Raw genomic sequence first — 21,783 nt, 5'->3', positions numbered from 1 at the left:
TTGCCATCCTCCAGGTGATAGCTGGAGATCTCCTGGAATTACAACTGACCTCCAGGAAACAGAAATTAGTTCCCCTAGAGAAAATGGATGCTTTGAAGGGTGAACTCTATGGAATTATACCCCACTGAGGCCCCTCCCTAAACCCTACCCTTTTCAGGCTCCGCCGCCAAAATCTCCAGGAATTTCCCAACCTGGGCCTGGCAACCCTATGTTGCACTGAGACTGAGGCGATTTATAAACCCCTTTCCCTAGCTATTTTGACTGGGTAGACAGCACACAATTGGTCCAGAACAACAACCAAAGATTTATTTACAGAAAATAAGTTGTAGAAACAGTTATAGGTTTCTACAGAGTAAATAGTAAGAACAAAGATACAACTAGTTGCATCTCTGTTATTTACAACCAAGATGGAGGTGATGGAAAGACAGGCTTAAATCAGATTTAACTAATACAGACCCGTGGTCCCAGATCATTCATCCGCACAGATTGCAAGGCTCTGCAAGATCCTGCATGTTGTGTGTTTTTCCAGGAGAGTACCCACTAGCTCTGTCCAGATCTTGCTGTCTCTGTTCCGCGTCTTCTCAGGCAGCAGTAGCGCCTTCTGCTGCTTCCTACCAGGGAGGGCGCTGTATTTCCACAAGTCTCCCTCTCTCTCGTCGCCGAGTCCCTTTTTCGTCCTCTTCCTCAAAGGCAGCCGCTGAAGCTGCGCTTCCGCCCGGCTCTGCAACCGCTCGTTGGAAGTGACTTTTGCGAGTGCTGCGGTGTGCGCGTTGAAAACGCACGTTGTATGCTGGCCCGCATGCCTTTGCCGAGCTCGGCAGTGAAATTCCACAGAATCCTCGCTCAGTTCCCTCCAGAGCTCAGCTTAGCCTTTGCTTATGGCTCCGGAGTCTTCCAGCAAGCTGGGGCCTCTGCCGGGGAAAGTGCGGTAAGAGGGGCAGAAATGGGGTATCTCGTGAGGGCTGCGTCGCCCCTCCTCTGGCTGTAACCTTCCGAAGGCGTGCTCGTTCCTGGTCCAGAAAAGCTGGTCTTTGAAGCCGGTTCTCGTGGCCTTTCCTTTGCAAAGTGCTAAGAAGTGGGGATAGAATAAAACCCCGTTTTCAAGAAATCTGGTATTTTAAGCACCCGCCCCTTTCCTGCTCTCTCCATACTATTAAACATAATGGTATCCTCTTCGTTATTGTACACTTCCTAGCACTAAGCAACGTAATTGCAGAGAGGAGGGAGAATCAGCTTTAGATTATTTCGGTTTTGATGCTTAGGTCTGGCAACCATAGCATCAGTTATACTCCTACATTTTGAAGACCAGCAGTTTAAACCCTCGGGTCAGATTAGGGTTGCCAGCCTCCTGGTGGGGCCTGGAGTTCTGGAATCCTGACTGCTCTCCAGACCACATTGATCAGTGGCAGGTTCTGAGGGTACGTTCCATGGCATGACATCCCTGCTGAGCCCAAATCCACCCTCCAGGAATTTCCCTACCTGGAACTGGCCACGTTAGATCTGCTGCCTTCTAAATTTCTCTTTCTTCTCTTGGTAGGCAGGCTCCAAACAATGGTAGGGAAGATTTTAATGAAACTCACAATCCCTGTCTGCTAAGCCCACCAATTTGGCTTGCTGTTTAGTTGTCTGAAGTTATAGTTAAGGTTGGGTGCTGGGGTGGGGTTCTTAATTGGCATAAAATGTTGGACAATAAGTCAAATTCTTTTATGCAGCTACTGGGTTTGAATACACAGTTTGTTTTAGCTTTTCTGTGTACTATGTAGTTTTGATATCAGTGTTCCTGAGGCTTGAATTTTTCTTTTAGCTATGATCAAATTCTGATGTGTTGTCACTAAGTTGTTAACTTTGTAGGCCTTATAGTTGAAGTGGGAAAAGTGGTTTCATCAATGTTTTGCTTTTTCCTGGGTGTGGAGATGAATGTTGATCTGATGCTTATTTTCATGTTTTGTGATGAGTCTTCTAGAGGGAGATCAAAGCCTTCTGCTTTTTGTTGTGTTTGTAGAACAATATGTTGGACTTTGTGTTTGCTGTGGATGATTCAGTATCATGGCACATGATGAACCTGTCAAAGAATCGCAGTCATTATTCCTTTTTAAAATATTTTGGGGCCAAGCCGATCAGTAATATCCAAAACTATGGAGCAGGGATTTACTACAATACATTAGTGCCTTGTAATGGAAGGGTAAGTAAATATGGGTAATCTCTTAGTAAAATCCAAGTTTGGGAACAGTCAACTGATAAAGTAACTGCTTTGCATGCAAAAAAATCTAGATTATATCCCTGGCCTTTCCAGTTTAAAAGGATCAGGCAGCAGGTGATGTATAAAATCTCCTATGCCGGAAATCTTGAAGAACCACTTCAGTCATAGTAGGACAATACTAGGACTATTGATTGTTTTATTTGCTTCGTTTTTAATCTGCCTTTCTCCCTAATGGGGATCCAGAGTGCCTTACATCATTCTCTTCTCCACAACAACCCTGTGAGTTGGTAGGTTAGGCTGAGGGTGTGACTGGCCCTAGGTTGTCCAGAAAGCTTTCATGGCAGATTGGGAATTCAGACCTGGAGTTTACTGTATCCTAGTCTACATACTGTAACTATAACACCACACTGTTTTGGGTTAGATGGACCAGTGGTTTAGCTCAGTGTAGGGCAGCTTTATGAGTTCATGAAAGAGAAGTACCAAGTATTGACATCTTCTGGAGAACTGTGCATGTGACTAAAATAGTTCTGAATGTTGCCTTTTGTTTTATAAAACTGTGCCTATGGACTTTGAGTTTGTAAATCTTCTATGTTAAGCTACTTTGAGAGCTATTTTTGTCACAACGCTGAATGTAAATTAGAATTAATGAATGACTTGTATAGCATACTAATACAGAGACTTTGTTTAGATATTTAAACCCTTTTTTCGTCTCTAGTGGAGACCCAAAACAGCTTACACTATTGTTTAACCCCCCTCCATTTTACAGCAATTCTGACGAGGTCAGTTAGGCTGAGAGAGAGTGGCCCATGGCTTTCATGGTAGAATGGAGATGTGAAGCTGGATGTCCCAGATCCTAGCCCGACATTCTTTTAACTACTACACCACATTCCAGTAACTTGGTGTCTTCCATTACAAAAAGTTCTACCATTATGACTACCACACTTTTAAGTTCTACAGTGTTATCTTGGAGCTGGCTTGCATATTAACAGTGAAATCCTAAGCAGAGTTACTCCAGTCTAAGCCCATTGATTTCTATGGGCTTAGACTGGAGTAACTCTGCTTAGGATTTCTCTGTAAGAGATACTTTTCACCACCTGTTCTGGGGGCTTTTCAGTAAACCTGATAAGATCCCAGAAAGGGAACTGGGGAGAACAGGCAGCTGAAATTGCAAGTGTGAGTGTCCTTAGTTTCTGCTTCTTACTGCAAAGCTGCCCTGCCCTGGATAGCCCAGGTGAGCGTGATCTCATCAGATCTCAGAAGCTAAGCAGGGTTAGCCTGGGTTAGTAATTGGATGGGAGACCCCCCACAATGAAGACCAGGGTTGCAGAGGCACGCAATGGCAAAACCACCTCTGTTAGTCTCTTGCCATGAAAATCCCACCAGAGGTTTTCCATAAGTCATCTATGACTTGAGGGCACTCTCTACCACCACTACAGATCTGTTAGGAACAGGTTTTCTATTGGCTGGAGTATTAGTCCACTACACAGCTTTGTGACTGACAAAGTCTTCCCATCCAGGAGGCTCCTTTTGTCACAAACACAATGCAATACCTCTTATTAGGACCATCTCAATGGCACATAGCAGTGTACAAGCTTTTGAGTTCTCTGGAGCTCTTTATCATATCGGATGTTAAGTTCCCAAGCCCCCAAGCCTCTGGTTTGTAGCGAGCCTTTCAAATGGCATGAGATTTTGCACTTAGAAGGTGAGATTATTACTGGCATTTCTACTACTTGTATACCATTTTCAAACTTCGAAGTTTTTTTTTTAAAAAATTGCCCTTAAAACAGTCCTGTAGGCAGGCAAGTACTATGTGGGATGGGGTTTGGATACTGATAAAATAATAACAATAACAATAACAACATTCAATTTATATACCACCCTTCAGGACAATTTAATGCCCACTCAGCAGTTTACAAAGTATGCCATTATTATCCCCATAACAGTAATCTCCTTGTGAGGTGGGTGGAGCTGAGAGAGCTCTGGAAGAACTGTGACTGACCCAAGGTCACCCAGCTGGCTTCATGTGGAGGAGTGGGGAATCAAACCCGGCTCTCCAGATTAGAGTCCTGCGTGCTTAACCACTACACCAAACTGGCTCTTGCCTCCGACTGCTTAGTGAGTTTTGAACCAGGAATGTCCTGTCCTGGAGCTCAGTCTCATAGACTCTCTGATACACAGGCATCTGTAGCAGCCTGCACTTAACTTGGGGTCCATGATGCAAATCTCTGAGGAAAGTGGCTTTTTGCTTCATGGCTCTCTGTTCTCAGGAGGGCAATTTACAAAACTAGATAACATTTTCTTTTCAACACTTGCAGTGCCATACTAAACAGAGTTACATCCTGTTGAATGTAAAACTGTGTAATTTTACTTAGGATTTCACTGTTGGGGAACTGTGATCCAAAGGATTCAGCTTCTGTACATATTTATGTTCCCACCCTCAGTCTTGTCAACTGTGCATTTTACCCTGATTGTACTTCTGCAATTGATTCTCATATTTCCCTGTTTCAGGTTATAAAATATGGTGTTATTAGTACTGATACGCTGATTGAAGATTTACTTCGCTGGAAGACTCTCTATGTAGCTGGACGTCTGCAAAAGCCGGTATTTGTTCAGCTCATTCATCTATTAACATTGCCCAAAGCTGTGGCACTAGGAACATGTTGGCGAAAGTAGTGACCCAAATATGAATGGGTGGGGACACTGAATTCTTCTTGTGGTGTTAGCTAAATCATTCACTTGAAATTGGAAGTGTTTTGAAAAGATGTTAAAGTAGTTCTGCATTCCATCTAAGTGGCATTTTGGAACCAGATGGGGTTATTCCCAAACCAGTTCCAAGCTTACAAGCTTTTGTAGCAGCTTACGTTACAGCATGTATAGTGAGAAGTAATTATCCTCTTCCTCCCCCTCCTCCATTGCACTTCCAGGAAGTGCAGCTTTGATTTAGCCGTGGGTATTCAGGGTTGCTCTTGTGGGATGAAGGTGGAGAAGACAGACCTCAGCCCTTCTCTGTCCCCCAAGGTTCTTGTGTGCTGTTTGGTAAAGCAGCAGCGGCTACCAGAAGTCTCTTCTAAGCTGCAGGGTAAGGCTTGAACAATCCCCTTTCACAGGCCCTGAACAGGCTGACTGGATCACAGATTCTGTAATATCCTTTTGAAACAAATCATAGATCTGGTGTCAGTTGTCCAATTTGTATTTAAATATCTTTATTTCCCATGTCTATCCTGCCCTTTCTCTAGGGAGCCATACATGGGGTTAGATAATGATTTCACAAAGTGTCCAGTGTGTTTTGTAGCAAAGGTAGGATTGAACCTATATTTCTCTGTTCCACATGTAACACATCATCCATGGATTCCTAGATGCACTTTATAATAAAGAGTGCTGTACTGTACCTCTGAGAATTACATTATCCAGTATGGGTATCTGGGATAGAAACAAACAGGGTTGGATTGATCCAAACAGTTTTTCTGCTGGAGAAAAAGAAAAGAGATGTCCTCTGTGACCACCCAAAATAGGCAGTAGGAATCATGGCGTCACGTGGGATGGGGGCTGTAATAGGGACGATAATTGGGTGAGACTGAGTGAAAACCTGTCTGGATCCAATCTGCAGTCTGAAGATTTCATCAATTGCAAGTATTTTGGTTGACCACTAGATGGCACCAAAGGTAAACCAAATCGTAACAGATGTCAAATGCAGTGGTCAGATAAAAATAAAAGATTTGGTAAATATTTTTATACCCTGTCCCCCTTATACATTTAATTTACACAGGAGTGGCATGCTTCCTCTTCAGTCTTCTGAAATACAAGAAAGTTGTCTAGAAGGTTTTAATTACACTTTCTATTATGGAAGAGTAGTTAAGGGGTCTCTTCAGTCTTCTTGTAAACAAAGTGTTTAAATAAACAGACGAGAAGCCTCTGAATTCTCCATAGACTTTTGTGGCCATATTTCCCTCTGAGTAATATTAACATTAGAGGGAGAAAGATGGCAGGAACAGGAGGCAGCAAGTAACAGGAAGTATGTTTTCAGAAGAATCCTGCATGTCTACTGAAAGGGAAATGCCCTCGTAACACTGATCAGTAAATGTCACAGAACAGATTTTTTAACATCTTACCTCTTGTCTAAGGCAGAGCATGAGCCCACTCCTGAGTTTATTACCTGCATGATGTGTTCAGAAAACAAATGGCATAAATGCATAGTGGTTACGTTCTTCATGAAGGGATATACTAACGCCAGAATCTGAAATTGATTCATGTAAGTAGCCCCACGTGTACACATATGATTGTCACAGGACTTTAGTGTCTTGTAATACTTGTAGAGGTCACTTGTCTGAAGGTCGTGGTGTCCAAACTATGTCAGATTTCCACATTCATGGAAATCCTGGAGAGTGATACTTTCAAACAGTGGTCTTGCTATGCCTACTAAGAAGTACAACTCCTGAGAGGACTGTGCCACATTAGAAACAACAGGTAGGGAGTGGGGTGCAGAGTATGTTTGGAAACTCTCGGGTGCAGCAAACTCGCTACTTCTAAGCCACTCAGTCAGGACAGTGCCTGAATGAGAGATCTCCTGGGAGCCCCATGCATTCCATGATGGAAGAAAGGCTGGATATAATTAAATAATGTGAATAAAATGTAGATTAAGAACTCAAACATACATTCTTGAATCTAGCCGAGGATTTTCTTTGCTTTGGTGCAGATGGAGCAGTGCTGTGTGAAGGAGCATGAAATCTCACAGAAACATAGAACTCGAAGGGTTGCCAAGGGTCATCTAGTCCAGCTCCCTGCACAACGCCAGAAATTCACAACTATCTCCCCTTCTCTATGCCCAGAGGAAGGCAAAAAACCTCCAGGATACCTAGCCAATCTGGCCTAAAGGAAAATTCCTTCCTGACCCCAAAGTGGTGATAGGCATTATCATGGGCATATAAGAAAGGGCCATGAGAGCCAAGTACCGGCTCATCCCTTCATGCACTTCCTCTCTTTATCTGTGTACATTCATATTAAGTCAGAGAATAATTATAGCTGTCAGATGACCATCTAGCCTCTTCTTAAATACCTTCAAGGAAGGAAAGCCCACCATCTCCTGAGGAAGACAGTTTCACTGAGGAACTGCTCTAACTGTCAGGAAGTTCTTCCTAATGTTTAGCCAAAAACTCTTTTGCTTTTAACTGCTTGTTTCTGGTCCAACCCGTTGGGGCAACAGAAACAACTCTGCTCCATCCTCGATGTGACAGCCCTTCAAATACTTGAAGCGGGCTATCATACCACTTCTCAGTTGCCTCCTCTCCAGGCTAAACATACCCAGTTCCTTCAAGCTTTTCTCATAAGACTTGGTCTCCAGACCCCTCACCATCTTCATTGCCCTCCTTGAACATGTTCCAGCATCCTTCTTAAACTGTGGTGCCCAAAACTGAACACAGTATTCCAAATGAGGTCTAACCAGAGCAGCGTAAAGTGATAGTATCACCTCACGTGATCTGGACACTGTACTAAAATTGCATTTGCCTTTTTAGCTATAGCAACATATTGCTGACTCATGTTCAGCATACGATCTATTAAGACCTCTAGATTCTTTTCACATGTACTACTGCCAAGACAAGTTTCCCCCATCCTATAAGTGTGCCTTTGTTTTTTCATCCCTAAATGCAGAACTTTACATTTAACTCTGTTGAAATTCATTTTGTTAGTTTTAGCCCAGTTTTCCAGCCTATCATGATCACCTTGAATCTTGCTTCTGTCTTCTACTGTGTTTGCCACCCTCCCAATTTAGTATCATCTGCAGATTTAATGAGCATCCCCTCTATTCCTTCATCCAAGTCATTTATAAAGATGTTGAACAACATGGGGCCCAGGACAGATCCCTGAGGCACTCCACTTGTCATTCCTCTCCAAGAAGATGAGGAACCATTTGCAAGCACTCTTTGGGTACGATCCATTTAATTTACAAATCCATCTAACAGTAATAGGATGCCAACCACATGTTACCAACTTCTCAACCAGAATATCATGTGGAAACTTATCAAAAGCCTTACTGAAATGAAGATAAACTATATCCACAGCCTTTCCCTGATCCACCAACGTAGTAACTCTTTAATACTCTTATGTATTAAAAGTTATAAATAGTGATTACAGTAATTTTATAACAACAGCCTGTAAATAACATCACAATTATAGTAATCCAAACAATATGGCTCAGTAGTCTCTGAAAGTAAAAAAGCTGCTCAAGTCCTTAATAGAAGTACATGCAAAGGAATATCTGCTGCATAGCTGCACCTTGTATCGTGACTCCAGCTCTAATTCAAACAGTATGTCCATTATAATAGACTATAATCTGTGAGACAGGAGGTGCAGAATAAGCTTAATGAAGACGTGATGCATCATCCAGTGGCAGCTCCATTGCCGACAGGGAATCAGTTTGAACGTCCTGTTTCGGAAGCCCTTTTTTCAGGATTATGGCCTCTCAAACAAAAGCCTCATTATAAAACATTCAAATATGAAAACGTACTCTTCTAATGGTGTGTCTCATCCCACCAATTTTCAGTAATGCCTATTACGTCATAGTATTAAGGCTTCTTGTATTAAGGCTTCAAGTTCCTCTTGTTTGTTTCCCATACTTTGCACATTAGTGAAGAGACATCTATAAGAAATCCGTGGTTTATGTTCCTGGAGTGCTTCCTATTTATCCTTACCTGCTGATCATTAGCACTCTTATTACCAGTAATCGCTGTCAACCTAGTTTTGGATTTTTTTCTCCCTCTCCCATAGGATTTAGTTTAAAGTTCTCTTTACCAGATTTGCTGGACTCCTTCCAGACACGTTTTTTCCTACTTTGGTGAGGAGCAAACCAACTCCCAATAGAAGTGCTTCATCCCAAAAGCGTAGTCCATGGTCCAGGAAACTGAACTTTTCCTGATGACACCATCTGCGTAGCCAGTTATTTATTTCCAGTATTCTGCTCTCTCTTCCTAAACCACGGCCCTCAACAGGAAGAAGTGACGACATCACAACCTGTGCTCCCAGGTCCTTCAGCTTTCCACCTAGAGCCTCGTAGTCTCTTTTATTATGTTCTGAACTGTGCCAGGCAGTATCGTTTGTTCCCATATGGATGAGCAAGAAGGGATAATAATATGTGGGTTTGATTAGCCTTTCAAGCCTTTGGATGCATGCACCCAAGATGACAGGTCTGGTCATCACACTTTAGCCTCTACCATTCTCCCCAAACACCACCGCAGGTCTCCTAATTTGGGGGGGGGGGCAAAAGCACAAGCCCTCTCATCCACAGGGGCCTGAGAAACCTCTTTTTTTTACTCTGTGGAGCCTTGGATAGTAATTCTTGTTCCAGTAGTCCAGAGCCATTCTCTATGGGGAGGACCTGGAACCAATTGTTCAGTAATAAAGGATCAGAATGTCTCCTGATTTTTCTGCTCCTGTGGGTTACGTTCTTCCACTTGCCTTCTTCCGCTATTTGGTGCTCTTCCTTTTCCTGAGATATCTTCTCTTCCTCCTCCTGTTGTTCTCCTAAAAGTGCTTCATGTGTTTTTCCCAAGAACTCTTCACCAACCCTGATAAGCTGGAGTGTGGATAAGCATGTCTCAAGCCTTTGTATCTTCTCCTCCAGTAGAGCTAGTAGCTTACCATTGCTGCCAGGGTAGTTATCATTACCCTCTGGTAAGAAGACAAACGTGGCACAGACTTTGCAGGTCCTCCTTCAGCTCCCTCACCAGCCATGTTGCTTGCATCCATATAAGAAGTTGACCAGACTTTCTCGCACCCCCTTCAGATTCCCAGACAAAACTCCCCATTTGCTTGTCCTGTTCGCATGCTCCAGATTGCTTGCTTCTACGTGTGTGAAGCAATGGCTACACCTCTGCAATTACAAGCCTTGCCCCCAACTCAAGTCAGGTATCTCCGGTGACTCACATTACTCAGAAGTCAGGTGACTCAGCAACCGCAGGAGAAAGGGGGAAAGCAGAGGGGAAAAGTACATCCGCCAACACAAGCCTCTACTCACTCAGCAGACGCAGACAAAAGAGGGAAAAATGCACACAAGCAACACCCTTGGAACTACCTGCTTTCTCCCAGAGAAAACTCCTTGTTTGCTTGTCCTGTTTGCTCACTTCAGATCACTTGCTCTTCAAGGTTTCTTGTGCAATTCCTTCTTCCCTTGTGCGCTGCCAGAATGTAGCAATTTGATAAAATCGGTTTGCTGTTAATATCTGAAATGACAAATTGTGGTCATTGCAAAATGGAGTTGATTTTCAGTTAGAGTTTAATTTTCTCATAGTGGGAGAAAGAGGAGCCAAGACTGTGTGAGCAAGCCCTGTACAGCTCCATCGGTGCCATGAAACCACAAATGATGGAATGATGTCAGCAGCTGAGCCAAAGTCTTGAAGTTGTGCTTTCTGGAACTTTGCTGATTAGTTTTATTCTTGGAAGTTGTGTCCAGAACTGAAAGAAACTACCAATTTTTCATTTAAAATGGAGCAAATGTTATGAGGAAGATGTTGAGTTTTCGGATCATCTCTCTAGCGCTCCTGGTGACAATACCTGAGGGATGACCTCTGATGAGGCCTTTTTCACTAGGTTTGGATGTTTTGATTTTGTTGCATTTTGATGTCTGTGATTGATGATGAAAAGGCATTCCTTTTTAAGAACTAGTTTTACTTTGTGACTTACATCTCTTGAATGTTGAAAGTTAAGCTTTTTGCAGCAGTCTAACTCAGCAATTAATATGGGGTTTCAATTTCCATATGAATAAGGAATCAAGAAAAAGAATAATTCCTAATCTTCAGCAGCAGGATTGTGTGCTACCAAGTTAATGTGCCAGAGGTGGGAGAGAGGAGGAGGCCACCAAAGGAGAGAGGAGGATGCCACCAAACTAAGTTTCCTCTAGTCTCTGATGCAATAGTTCAGAATATTCTTGGTCCTGTCCTCATATAATCTACATAGTTCAAATGAGGACAGCTCCAAGAAGGCACAAATGGCTATTGAGGATTGTGGACTGTCTTCTACTTCCCAGGCCCCTCTGGCTTTTCATTTTAGATGCCACATAAAAGTAGCCAAATCCTCTTTGCTGTCCATGTTGAAGAACTGGATAAACACTATCATGGCTTCTGTAGCCACCTGTGGCTTTCTTAAATACTTTGTGTTCAGTTAGATTTTAGAATGTGGAATGCTGGTTTTGATCTAGGGTTAACTGCCTGATGGCAGGGAAGGGAGGGCAAGATGGTGGCCTATATAAAGTGTGTATCTTTCCCATTTTCCCTCTGCTCCACCCACCACAAACCTCTCTTGCCAGCTTCAATGCAGCTCTGCCCACCTCTTACTAGCCATGGAAGTTACATGAGCCTCCAGAGGCACATGACCTCTGAATACCAGCTGCCAGGAATCAGACAGGGGACACTGTTGGGTTTAGTTAAGGGTGGCTGGGCCAGTCAGACAGCCCTTCCCTTCTTTATTAACAGAGTGCTCCACTTGAGCTTCAGCACAGCAGTAAACTAATATTTACCGCACTATCTTACAAATTTCACACAGAGAGCCTCTCGTTCGAGTTAAAGAACCAATAATGGTCTATTTATTTAGAGAAGTACATTAACTTAAGTATAGTGGAGAGAAAAAGCAACTAACTAATCTAGCTAACTAGGATGGCTTCAGATTGATAACAGGCCGTCTGCTTCATTTGTCCCAGGAGGAGATACCATGCTGCTTCTCCTGGAGCTTGCAGGGGGGGAAAAAAAGAAAAAAGAAGAGACAGTAAGGAACGAAATTCCCTTGGACTACATTCTACAAATCAGAGAAAGTGAGTGATAGTAGAGTAGCCAGGAAGGAGACTGATACTAGCCTATCTATCTGTCTAACTCTATGGTTCTTGCCTTCCTTTTGTTTTGTTTATAGTCTTGAAGGTCTGAGCCAGAGACATCGCCAATCCCTGTTCCTAACAGACACTGGTGTGTTTGTGTTTTGTTAACAATTTTTTCTGAGCCATTTGTCCGGCCACTGTTGGGCTGCAGTAGATGGACATGTGGTTTGGTCAAGGCCAGAAACTAAGTACAAAGCAAAAGTGACATCTGAGCACTAAGCAGGAAAATGTTCCTTTGTCTTTTGCACCATCATCCATTTTACAGAAGGCAAAGCAGTAATGCAGAGGGACGTCAACTAGAGCTGCCCAATATTGTGTCTTGCTGCCTTTTGGCATTTGCTGTATGGCATCTCTCCAGATGTTTTCAACACTCTCACTGGATTTAAGGGTCCCATTAAGCCATGTTTTACTGCAGCAAGCATGACAATGGCTTATTTCTCATGCCCACATGTTCTTCTTCCCTTCCTCTTGTCTTGCACAGACCATGGAGTCCCACAGCTTGAAAGAAACTCCAGGTCCCCAGGATATATGAATTTGAGGGTGTTTACTCCTTTTAAACTAGGTGCCCAGTTGAATTGGAGGGTGTTTACTCCTTTTAAACTAGGGTTATAAACCAGTTTAATCCTGACTTAGAATTCCAGTTGGTGAGGAATAATTAGATTCCTTTTCAACCAGTCACCTGTATTCATGCATCATGGGGAATCAGAGAGTATTTTAACCTGCAATCCTTAGTCACACTCTGAATGAGAAGGAAACTGTGTCTGTGTGAATCACTGACATCTGAATGAGAACCAGCGTAGTATAGTGCTTAGAATGTTAAACCACAGTCAGGGAGGCCCAGGTTCAAATCCCCACTCTGCCATGCAAGTTTGGTGGTAACCTTGGGTCAATCACACACACTCAGCCTAACCTACTTTATGGGTTACTGTGAGGATAACATGGAGGACAAGAGAATGATGTAACATATTTGGGTCCCCATTGGGGAGAAACGTGGGGTATAAGTGAAGTTAATCTATATATATAAAGATAAGTGTCCTGACTGACTCATCAATGCCCAGCCCAAACCCCTAGACCTAGAAATGTGAAATTTGGGGAGGATGTTCCTTTTGTGGTATAGAGGCTCACTAAGAAGGGATTTTAAGAAATTCATCCCCTAAGGGGTCAAAAAGGGGTCAAATGTGTTTTCCCAAAGGGATATAGCTTCCCTGTGGCTGGCAGGGTGCTCCCCCCACCAACTGCCACTCTTCCCTGAGGTCATTTACATAGCGGCCTTGATTGGTCATCATCCCAACATTCTAAAGAGTATGCAGTGTACATGCAGTACCTCAGGACACATTCAGTGACTCTCAGTCATTGAATATGTTCTGAGGTAAAAATATACCTTCCAGCCTGCCCTTCTAGGGTTGCCAATCTCCCTGTGGGGCCTGGCTTACCTGTGTGGCTGGCAGGCTGATGGGTCAGCTGTAGAACTATGTTCTGAGGTAAAAATCAGGTAAAGGAAACTGGAGACAGTTGAAGAAAGGCAGCACAAGACTCCTGAAAAGGGATTTTATATAAAAGTCAGTATGGCAACTGAGTTTTTAAATGTTCATGGGGAGATGGTGCATGACCTTTCTAGGGGCCATTTCAATGTGAACCTTTCACACGAACCTGCCAAAGGGCCCACCACACCACCCCTCCCTCAGTCCAACTCCACCACACACTTCTTGCCGCCATCACCTCTAAGTGCCCCCAAGAAGCCTCCTGGCAGACGTGTAAGATATACCGATGCTAAAAGGAGGTAGCAACTTGGAGATGTGGCAAAGAAATATGCGCATCATACTCCTGCGGTGCACTGAGCAGCAGTAATCAAGTACCAGCAAGTCCCAAGTCCAAGGGAAAGGTGACCATCTCTGCAGGCCTGGCCACAGTAGTGACAATCCTAGCAGACCTAACAGCCACGATACACCCTGATATCATCACTATCACGGAGAAGTCCATGGATGGGCTGTGCAAGCATGCCGTTCTGACCCCCAAGAATGACAAGGCTGCCATCATTAATGAAACACAACTTAACTCCTTCGAAGGGGCAGGACTGGAATACAGATCTGTGGACTCAGTGGAGCAAATGGATGATGTGGTCCACTACCCTGTAGAGTTCCTCAACACGCTCAACCCTCCTGGCTTTCCAGCCCACAAGCTTCTCCTCAGAGTGGGGGCTCCAGTGATGCTGCTCCAGAACTTCAGCCCACCCAAACTCTGTAATGGCACCAGACTATGAGTGAAAGTCCTCCACAGGAACATCATAAGGTTAAATTGTTCACCAGCAGTGCTGGCGGGGGTGAGTCGGTGTTCATACCATTCATACCATCAGATAAACCGTTTCAGGTTCAAGAGACTGCAGTTCCCCCTCGAGGTCTGCTCTGCTATGATGATCAACAAGTCCCAGGGGCAGACACTGAAAGTGGCAGGAATTGCTTTGAGGGAAGACTGCTTCTCACATGGGCAGTTCTATGTGGCTGCTTCAGAGTGAGCTTACCCAGTGGCCTGGTGATCCTAGCACCTGAGGGGAAAACCACCAGTGAGGTGTACAAAGAGGTCCTTAAGGGGGAAAAAAGGCTGTATGTATTTTTCACTTTATTTATTGCACTACAATTTTATCCTTTTAAAATCTCTTCAATAAATGTTACATTTCAAAATTCACTCCATCAGTTTTCAGCATCAGCACGCTTCACTTTATTCAAACACCTTTGTGAAGCTTGGGTACTATGCTATTATACTACAAAACCAACTCACCCCCCGCCCTCCATAAACCAAAAAATGTTACATACACTTAAATATTAGGTTAGGTTAGTTTATTCCATGTTTAACCCGCCCTCCCCACAAGTGGGCTCAGGATGGGGTACAACAGTCATAAAATACAATTACACAGCAGATTCTACAATACAATTAAGCAATTAAAATTTTATATACACACACACACACACACACACACACACACACACACACAAACCTGATATAGTTGGCTACACGTTCCTGCCCCAGCATACAAAGAGGAGGTAGACAGACACACGAGCTGTACTCGATTATAACTGGATTTAAAGTAGTTAAATGCCGTAGCAAAGCACAGGCATCAAGCTAGTGAATAATAAATAAGTCTGACTCAGCAGATATGGACTGCTTTTAGTTTCAAGTAGCTTGCAACAATCTTTTGTAGTACTCAAGTGAACTAGTGCTAAATCACTCTGAACATAAGCCCTCCTCTCATGTTAAGTTTTGGCTGGATCTTGCAAATGGTTTCTTTGACAAATAAATCACAAGAGTGGTGATCTGCAGAGGCTTGCAGAAGAGGCGAAATTCCATTTCCATCCTTGTGTCCCCTGCTTTTCGCTCTTTCTTCTTGACCATTCTCCCTCTGTTCAAATTTTGTCATCTTTCTTGTGCCTTACTGTAGAATTCACAATTATTAGATAATATAATTGATGAAGAAGGATCCAATTCATTGGGATTCCTTGCAACTTTTCTTTTAATTGCACTACAGTAAGGGGAGTTTGATAAAGATTCTATGAATCCCCTTTTCTTTCCATTTAGTATATTTTATTTTACCTATGTGAGAAAATTTGGGGTGCAGCATGAATGGAATTAATGGGGATATTTCTGGAATTAATTTGTTACTCCATTTGTTCCGAAATTTTAATGTGGTATATAAAAAAGGATTCTCGGCTCATTTTTTATCTTACTTTTTTTTGCACCAAAGATAATTTTTTCAATTAATTTTAAGTGCTCTTTGTTTGCTTCCATGGCCACCCGTATCTTATCAGAGGTACCCTCCAAATATGCTATCAGTTTTTTCAATTGGTTTGCGTCACGGATGTTCGCTACATGGTTGTAATTAATCTTGTCATTTAGGAGCATGTTCAGAATTTAGTTATATTAAAATAGAACAGTAATCTTAGTCTGATCCCCCACCCACCCACACACGCTTGCACACACAACAGTGATAGTATAAATCAGGTCAAAGGAGGCAGTTATGGGCCCCTGTTTCTTATTGCATTATTTCACTTTTCCAAACAGCTAGGCTTTCACAGAGGGAGCTTTCCAAGCAAGTGAGTACAGTGGTCCTCAATATAGGTGGCTTAGCCATTGGATCATTCAGCTGGCTGTGCAATTTGGCCCTTGAAGACAGATGGCAAAGGCAGCTGTCTTGTACTACAGTTGCCTATTGTCTTCTCAGCTGCCATTTTCAGTGCTAGGCAATGATACTAGCTCTGTTCTCTCTGCCTTCAGTGGGGAAAATGTTCCCTAAAATGCTTATTTGTAAAATTAGCCTTTTACAAACATGCAGGAAAGCAAATTAAAAACATATGTTTAAATGGCCTCTCCCAGGACCGGTTTACCTTTAACTGTTCAGATGGTTCAGATTTTATGTTGCTAACAAAAACCACACTTCAAATGCAGGAGGAGATAATGGAAGAATAATGATATTGTATACCCTAAAGATTCATTTAGGGTCTCTGGGGTTGCATTGAGAAATATATATCATCGACTCCGGTTTAAGCTTGTAGGGCTCTGGATACAATCATCCTTTTGTCATGGACTGACTTTCACCTGTGAACTTCTACATGTCTGTAAAATTGCAAACTGTAATAATAATAGCAGTCTACTTACTTGTTTCAAAATCTACTTCCATCAGTCCCATTTGATCTGAAATCATCAAGTGGAATTTTTAGAGGGAAATTGGTGATTAAGTTGGAGGTGATACATGTGCAACATGTGCCAACACTGGAAAGCCAGGGACAAACCATACTGCATTAAAAATTGGAGGAAGCTAACATGGGTTGTGTACAGGCTTAAATTAAACCAGCTTGTGAACACAATGGCTGGACATATGTTAAGTTTGTCCAAGTAACTCAAGGAGTCAACTGATAAAACAATGGCAATTATTAATCTCTTTTAGCTACAGCAGAGAAATACAAGCTGAGGTCCAATTGCTGCCTGGAGAGGGATTTGAACTACCTCAAAGGAATGCTTGATTATGAACAGCTGCCTGCCATGCCATATCATAAACTTCTGAAATACCACTTAGTATCCAAAAATGCTTGCTATTGGGAGAGAAGCTGCTATTCAAGAAAAAGCCTAAAAACTTTGAGGTTAATTTCACAGTATTTTAGGTCTAACCACGGCCTTATAAAAAGTAGCAGTTTGTAACTTACCCTCTTACATGGTCTAAATGAGCATCTGTGTAAAAGAAAATAAGTGCTCAGATTTAAAGCTGTGGAGGCCCTCTGGTGGGCTGCAGGGCTCCACCAGCTGGGTTGTGTCTTGAAGACCTTTTCTTGTGCTTTTTGGAAGGTTCAGCTGCTAGTGCACACATGTGGTGAATCAGCACACCAAGAGGAGCAGCGGGATGGCAAGACTGAATCATTCAGTGGAGGAGAGGATTCTTTTTAGCAGAGGCAGGCCACCTCTCCCTGCAAAAGCTCTCCCTTGTCGTCTCCCTCTCCTCATCCGGCCAAGCATGTCCATCAGCCGGGCCCCCAGTGCTGAGCGCAGGAGCTTGTGGTGTGGCATTCCCTCTCGCTGGGAGAGCTAGTTTTTCATGGTAGAGGAGGCTTTGTATGGCAAGGATGGGCTAAGAACATTGTACAATGAGGGGCAGGGGTGGGGCCATGGTAGGGGGAGAGAGAAGACATGGAAGAGCGTTTGGGGTGGGATGTCTCCTCAGCCTGTACTGGCTTGTTCCTCACTGCGATACACTTCCTGGTGCATTCCCGACCCTGACTTAATTTGCGGCCCTTGGCACTCCTGGTGTTGACGAGGTCATAACTTGGGCTCCTTTTCTTCCTGTCATGTCACATGACTTCATTGTGCTTCATTGGGGCTTATACTGCTATCTGTGGGTTAAAGATGGATCCTGGATCTCATCTAGTTGTTTTCAACCTTTCCAGAGCACATCTCAGTGCCAGTTACAAACAGTGGCATTTTTTCCCAATTGCAACCATGATATCAGCACAGATGTTCTGAACAAGTCCTAAAACGTTTATACATACAGTACCAAGGAACAGTAAAACCTGTCAAATGCATTATTTCCCATTCTCTTCTGGGAGGGTGGAAGCTTCACATTGGGAGAAGCGATGCCAGTTTTCCTTCTGATATCCAACAGTTGGAAGCCATGTTTGGAAGAGGGCTGCGGGTCATGTGCTTTATTTCTTAGCCTCATTCCTTCTAACTAGGAATAGAAGAGGCTATAGAGATATGAGGCAGTAGCTTCTTGACGTTTTTGGTATTCAACCTGGTGGGATCTTACAGGCTGCAGTTGGCTGCAGTGATCATCGTTTTTAAATTATTTCCATAGGTCTGTAGATGTTTTATTTACAAAGACGGATCTGCTTTATTTAAGGTAAAATTAGATCAAATTAAAGCTCTCAAGATCGTTGTGCTCCATTTGTAGCTGCATCATTTTATTATAAGTGACATCTTCCTTTTTGTAGTTTTTTAAAACGGATCCTCTGATTATTACTTTCAGGTAAAGATCCTTGCCCAGAATGAGAATGGTGAGCTCCAAGCTGCTCTCTCCAGCAATTTGAAGAGTGCAGTCACAGCAGCTTTTCTTATGTTGCCTGAAAGCTTCTCTGAAGAGGATCTTTATGTGCAGATTGCTGGGCTCTCCTATTCTGGTCTGTATCATGCTCAGTGTAAAAAACAAACACACAAAAAAACACTGAACTTTGGTGAAGACCGTGTCATTTGATTCCTGCTGTAATTTGTTCTTCTACTTTCTGCTTGTGCTTTCTTGTTTCATGATTCCTAGAACTCTCCACAAAAGGCCAAACCAGCCCAATAAGCCAAGGCACCATTGCGCCAAATTTGTTATTTCCTCATACAAAGAAAAAAGTGCATCCTCATATTCCAAAAACAGTCTGTTAAAAGGCATGACAGCCTCCAAAAGCCATCAACAAGAAATGAACCAACTTATGTACATGCACATACACATGCGAACAAACCAGTCCCTCACAAAACCAAAGTACAACCAAAGAAAAAGAGGAAAAAGAAAGTTGAGCTGAAACTGCTGGTAACTGTGTTACCTTGCTGGTTAGGCTTTATTTCTCAATTTTATAATGTCTGAGTTTCACCTTAATACAGTTTAGCGAATAGGTTTTTGTTTAAAGTTTAACAAGTTAACTTTGGATGTAAAAGAACAGAATTGTGTTTGGGTGGAGGGTTCTTAACTCATTGCTGCTTTGGTGGAACATGGCTGGGAAACTGACTGAGGAGGGCGAGTGAGTGAGTATATTAGGCTTGTATGTGGTCAGGAAAATCCTTTGACGATCTGCCTTTGACCCTCCCTCGGTTAGCCTTGTCTGGCAGAAAGCTAAATAGTGGCCCTGGTGCTTTCTTTCAGGAAAGCCTACAGCACATTCCGTGGCACAGGTTACGTGTTGTAACTGTCTCTTGAGTTGGTGTATCAGACTTGGATGCTACACACTGCAGCTTTTGATTATATCCCTAGATCATGAGAAAATGCCCTTTCCTCTTGTTGGTACAGGCTGTCTCAGCATATTTTTTTCCAAGTTATAAAAGGTTCCCCTGTTGTAGGAAGTTTAATGTGGTCAGTATTCTGAGGGGTACTTTTTAAAATTGTTTCTCCTTGAAACTTGTCCTTGTTGTGTTTCCAGGACTCAAAACAAAATTGTGATTCTTTTTATTAATACTAATGGATGAGTTAGTATTTTTGTTTTTCCCCCCTCTAGGCATAGGTGATACTGGAAAAAAGAGAAACAAATTGCCTTTTGGGGGTGGGGGGGAAACCAAATTAATACTGCATATATTGCACAAGAGCTAGAAATTTATTACTTTTAACCTTTCTTCTTCCATCCACTGTTAATTTGTGGGAGGAGAAGCAACCCTGTTTTATTCAATGTTTTCCCCATGGGCTAGAAAATAAAAATCAGAAATTCTGAAAGGAAAATTATGATTCTGTGAACAAATTCTGTCTCAAAAATGGAATGTAATTCTAAACTAACTTGTTAGTATGGTCCGACCTGAGAAATAGACATTTTATGTATTTTTTTTTTAAAAAAACTTTTTTACAGATGGCACCTCCTGGGACTGCAGTTTCTAGGGAGAGACTAACATGGGAATGAAGGGGCTTTATCGTTCTTTCCTTCACCATGCTGCCATCTTGAATTAATTGCAGAGGCAGAAAAGAAATTGCTTTGTTACAGCATAAGAGCAGTCATGTTGGTTCAGACCAATGGTCCAGTTAATCCAGCATCCTTTTTTGCACAGCAGCCAATCATATATTTCCAAAAGGCCTGTAAGCAAGACACGTGTGTGTCCCCGGCCCCCTGCCTCCAGTATTCATAGCAGATAAGCTTAAAGACAAGGCAGTTTCAATATTTGCCCAGCAAATGGTCCTTTTCCTGAAAGATGACCTCAAACCATGCACATGATGTGGATACCCAATTTATTTAACCTCCTCCATTTTGCTAATTAATCACTGATTGGGTGCCAATATTCTTGTTCAGTCATTCTGTACATCTGAATATTCTGATGGCACTTTTAAGTGTATTGAAAAGTGCTTCAGCTTCTAGGTATTTTTCCCTCCAAATCTTTACACATCTTTTGTCTGTAGGCTTAGAAGTGATGAAGCAGGGTTGGGTTAGGTTAATCTTTGTTTACTCAAGGCTAGGCAAAATTATCATGTCCAATAATATAGGATATTCATTACTTATTGAAAATGAATGGTATGGGCCCAATAAAAACAGGATTGCGGTTGGGGTCCCTAAGAACATGTGCACTTCTCTCTCTTCCCTCCCATTGCCTTTCATTTTTGAAACTCTCCATAGTTTGTGTTAACATCTCTCTGTTTCACTAACTATGCTGTGCTCCAAACCACAGTTTGCAGCTGTGGTTAGAAGTAATTTACATGCAAAACATGTGCCTTTCTGTTACCAGTATGTTTGACCTCCTTGCTTTGGGTTTAGGTGATTTCAGAATGATAATTGGGGAAGACAAGTCAAAGGTTATGAATATAGTGAAGCCAAACATGTTGCATTTTCAGAAGCTTTACAGCAACATCTTGCAAGATTGCCCACAAGTGGTATATAAACACCAGCTGGGAAAACTAGAGGTGAGCTGTTGTAACCCTTTAAAGCTATTAATGATACGATGTCTGGGTGTGTATGCTTTCTCCTCCACCGTTGGATTTCTGGTTTTAACTGCTTGAATTAGCTCTCCGGCTCAGCTTAAATAGCCAACACATCATTGATTTTATTATTAACGAGTTTTGCTCCCATTGTTGAGTAATTGTGTGACATAAATAACAGTGAACAGTCATGGCTGACAGCACACATTTCATACATGCAAATTATCAAATGATAACTGCATTTATCCATTGTGCTTTGTTCTCAGGTCCTCCTTTACAAGTTATATTATTGTCAACCGGCCCTTACGTAATGATAATACATTATCAATTAGCGCAACTTAAAATGGCTGCTGCAGGAGGTGGCGCCAAACTCCAAATGGCTACTGCTGCAGGAGGCAGAGCCACACAATACCTCCCTCCTTGCTTTTCAAACTAAGTGTAGAAGAGAAGGAAACAAAGGGAAGCTCTGGTGGGAGGAAGGGAGAAAGAGAGAAGGGGAAATAAAAAGGAAAGCTGGAAGGGGGATGGAACCATAAGCCTGAGTGCTTACCTCTCCTCCTGATCTTCCATTAGCTGCAGCTACTGTAGAAACCCTTTTCA

The 21,783-nt window shown here is 42.6% G+C and overlaps 1 protein-coding gene across 2 annotated transcripts in view; it reads left to right on the top strand.

The window, feature by feature from the left end:
- Positions 1-722: 722 nt before the first annotated feature.
- Positions 723-21,783, top strand: part of TAMM41 (TAM41 mitochondrial translocator assembly and maintenance homolog) — a 45,075-nt gene continuing 24,014 nt past the window's right edge. Inside the window, exons 1-5 of one of the 2 annotated variants that reach the window (XM_054978834.1) lie at positions 723-928; positions 2,003-2,182; positions 4,709-4,801; positions 18,562-18,712; positions 21,023-21,168. In XM_054978834.1, coding sequence (XP_054834809.1) covers positions 788-928; positions 2,003-2,182; positions 4,709-4,801; positions 18,562-18,712; positions 21,023-21,168 — 711 coding nt within the window. In that variant the 5' untranslated portion in view covers positions 723-787. The remainder of the gene's footprint in view (positions 929-2,002; positions 2,183-4,708; positions 4,802-18,561; positions 18,713-21,022; positions 21,169-21,783) is intronic. The other variant, XM_054978835.1, reaches the window with a different exon arrangement.

This window comes from Eublepharis macularius, chromosome 4 (assembly GCF_028583425.1).
Source record: "Eublepharis macularius isolate TG4126 chromosome 4, MPM_Emac_v1.0, whole genome shotgun sequence".
Lineage (NCBI taxonomy): Eukaryota > Metazoa > Chordata > Lepidosauria > Squamata > Eublepharidae > Eublepharis > Eublepharis macularius.
The sequence above is the reverse complement of the archived record's forward strand: the minus strand, read 5'-3'. Positions and strand labels throughout refer to the sequence as shown.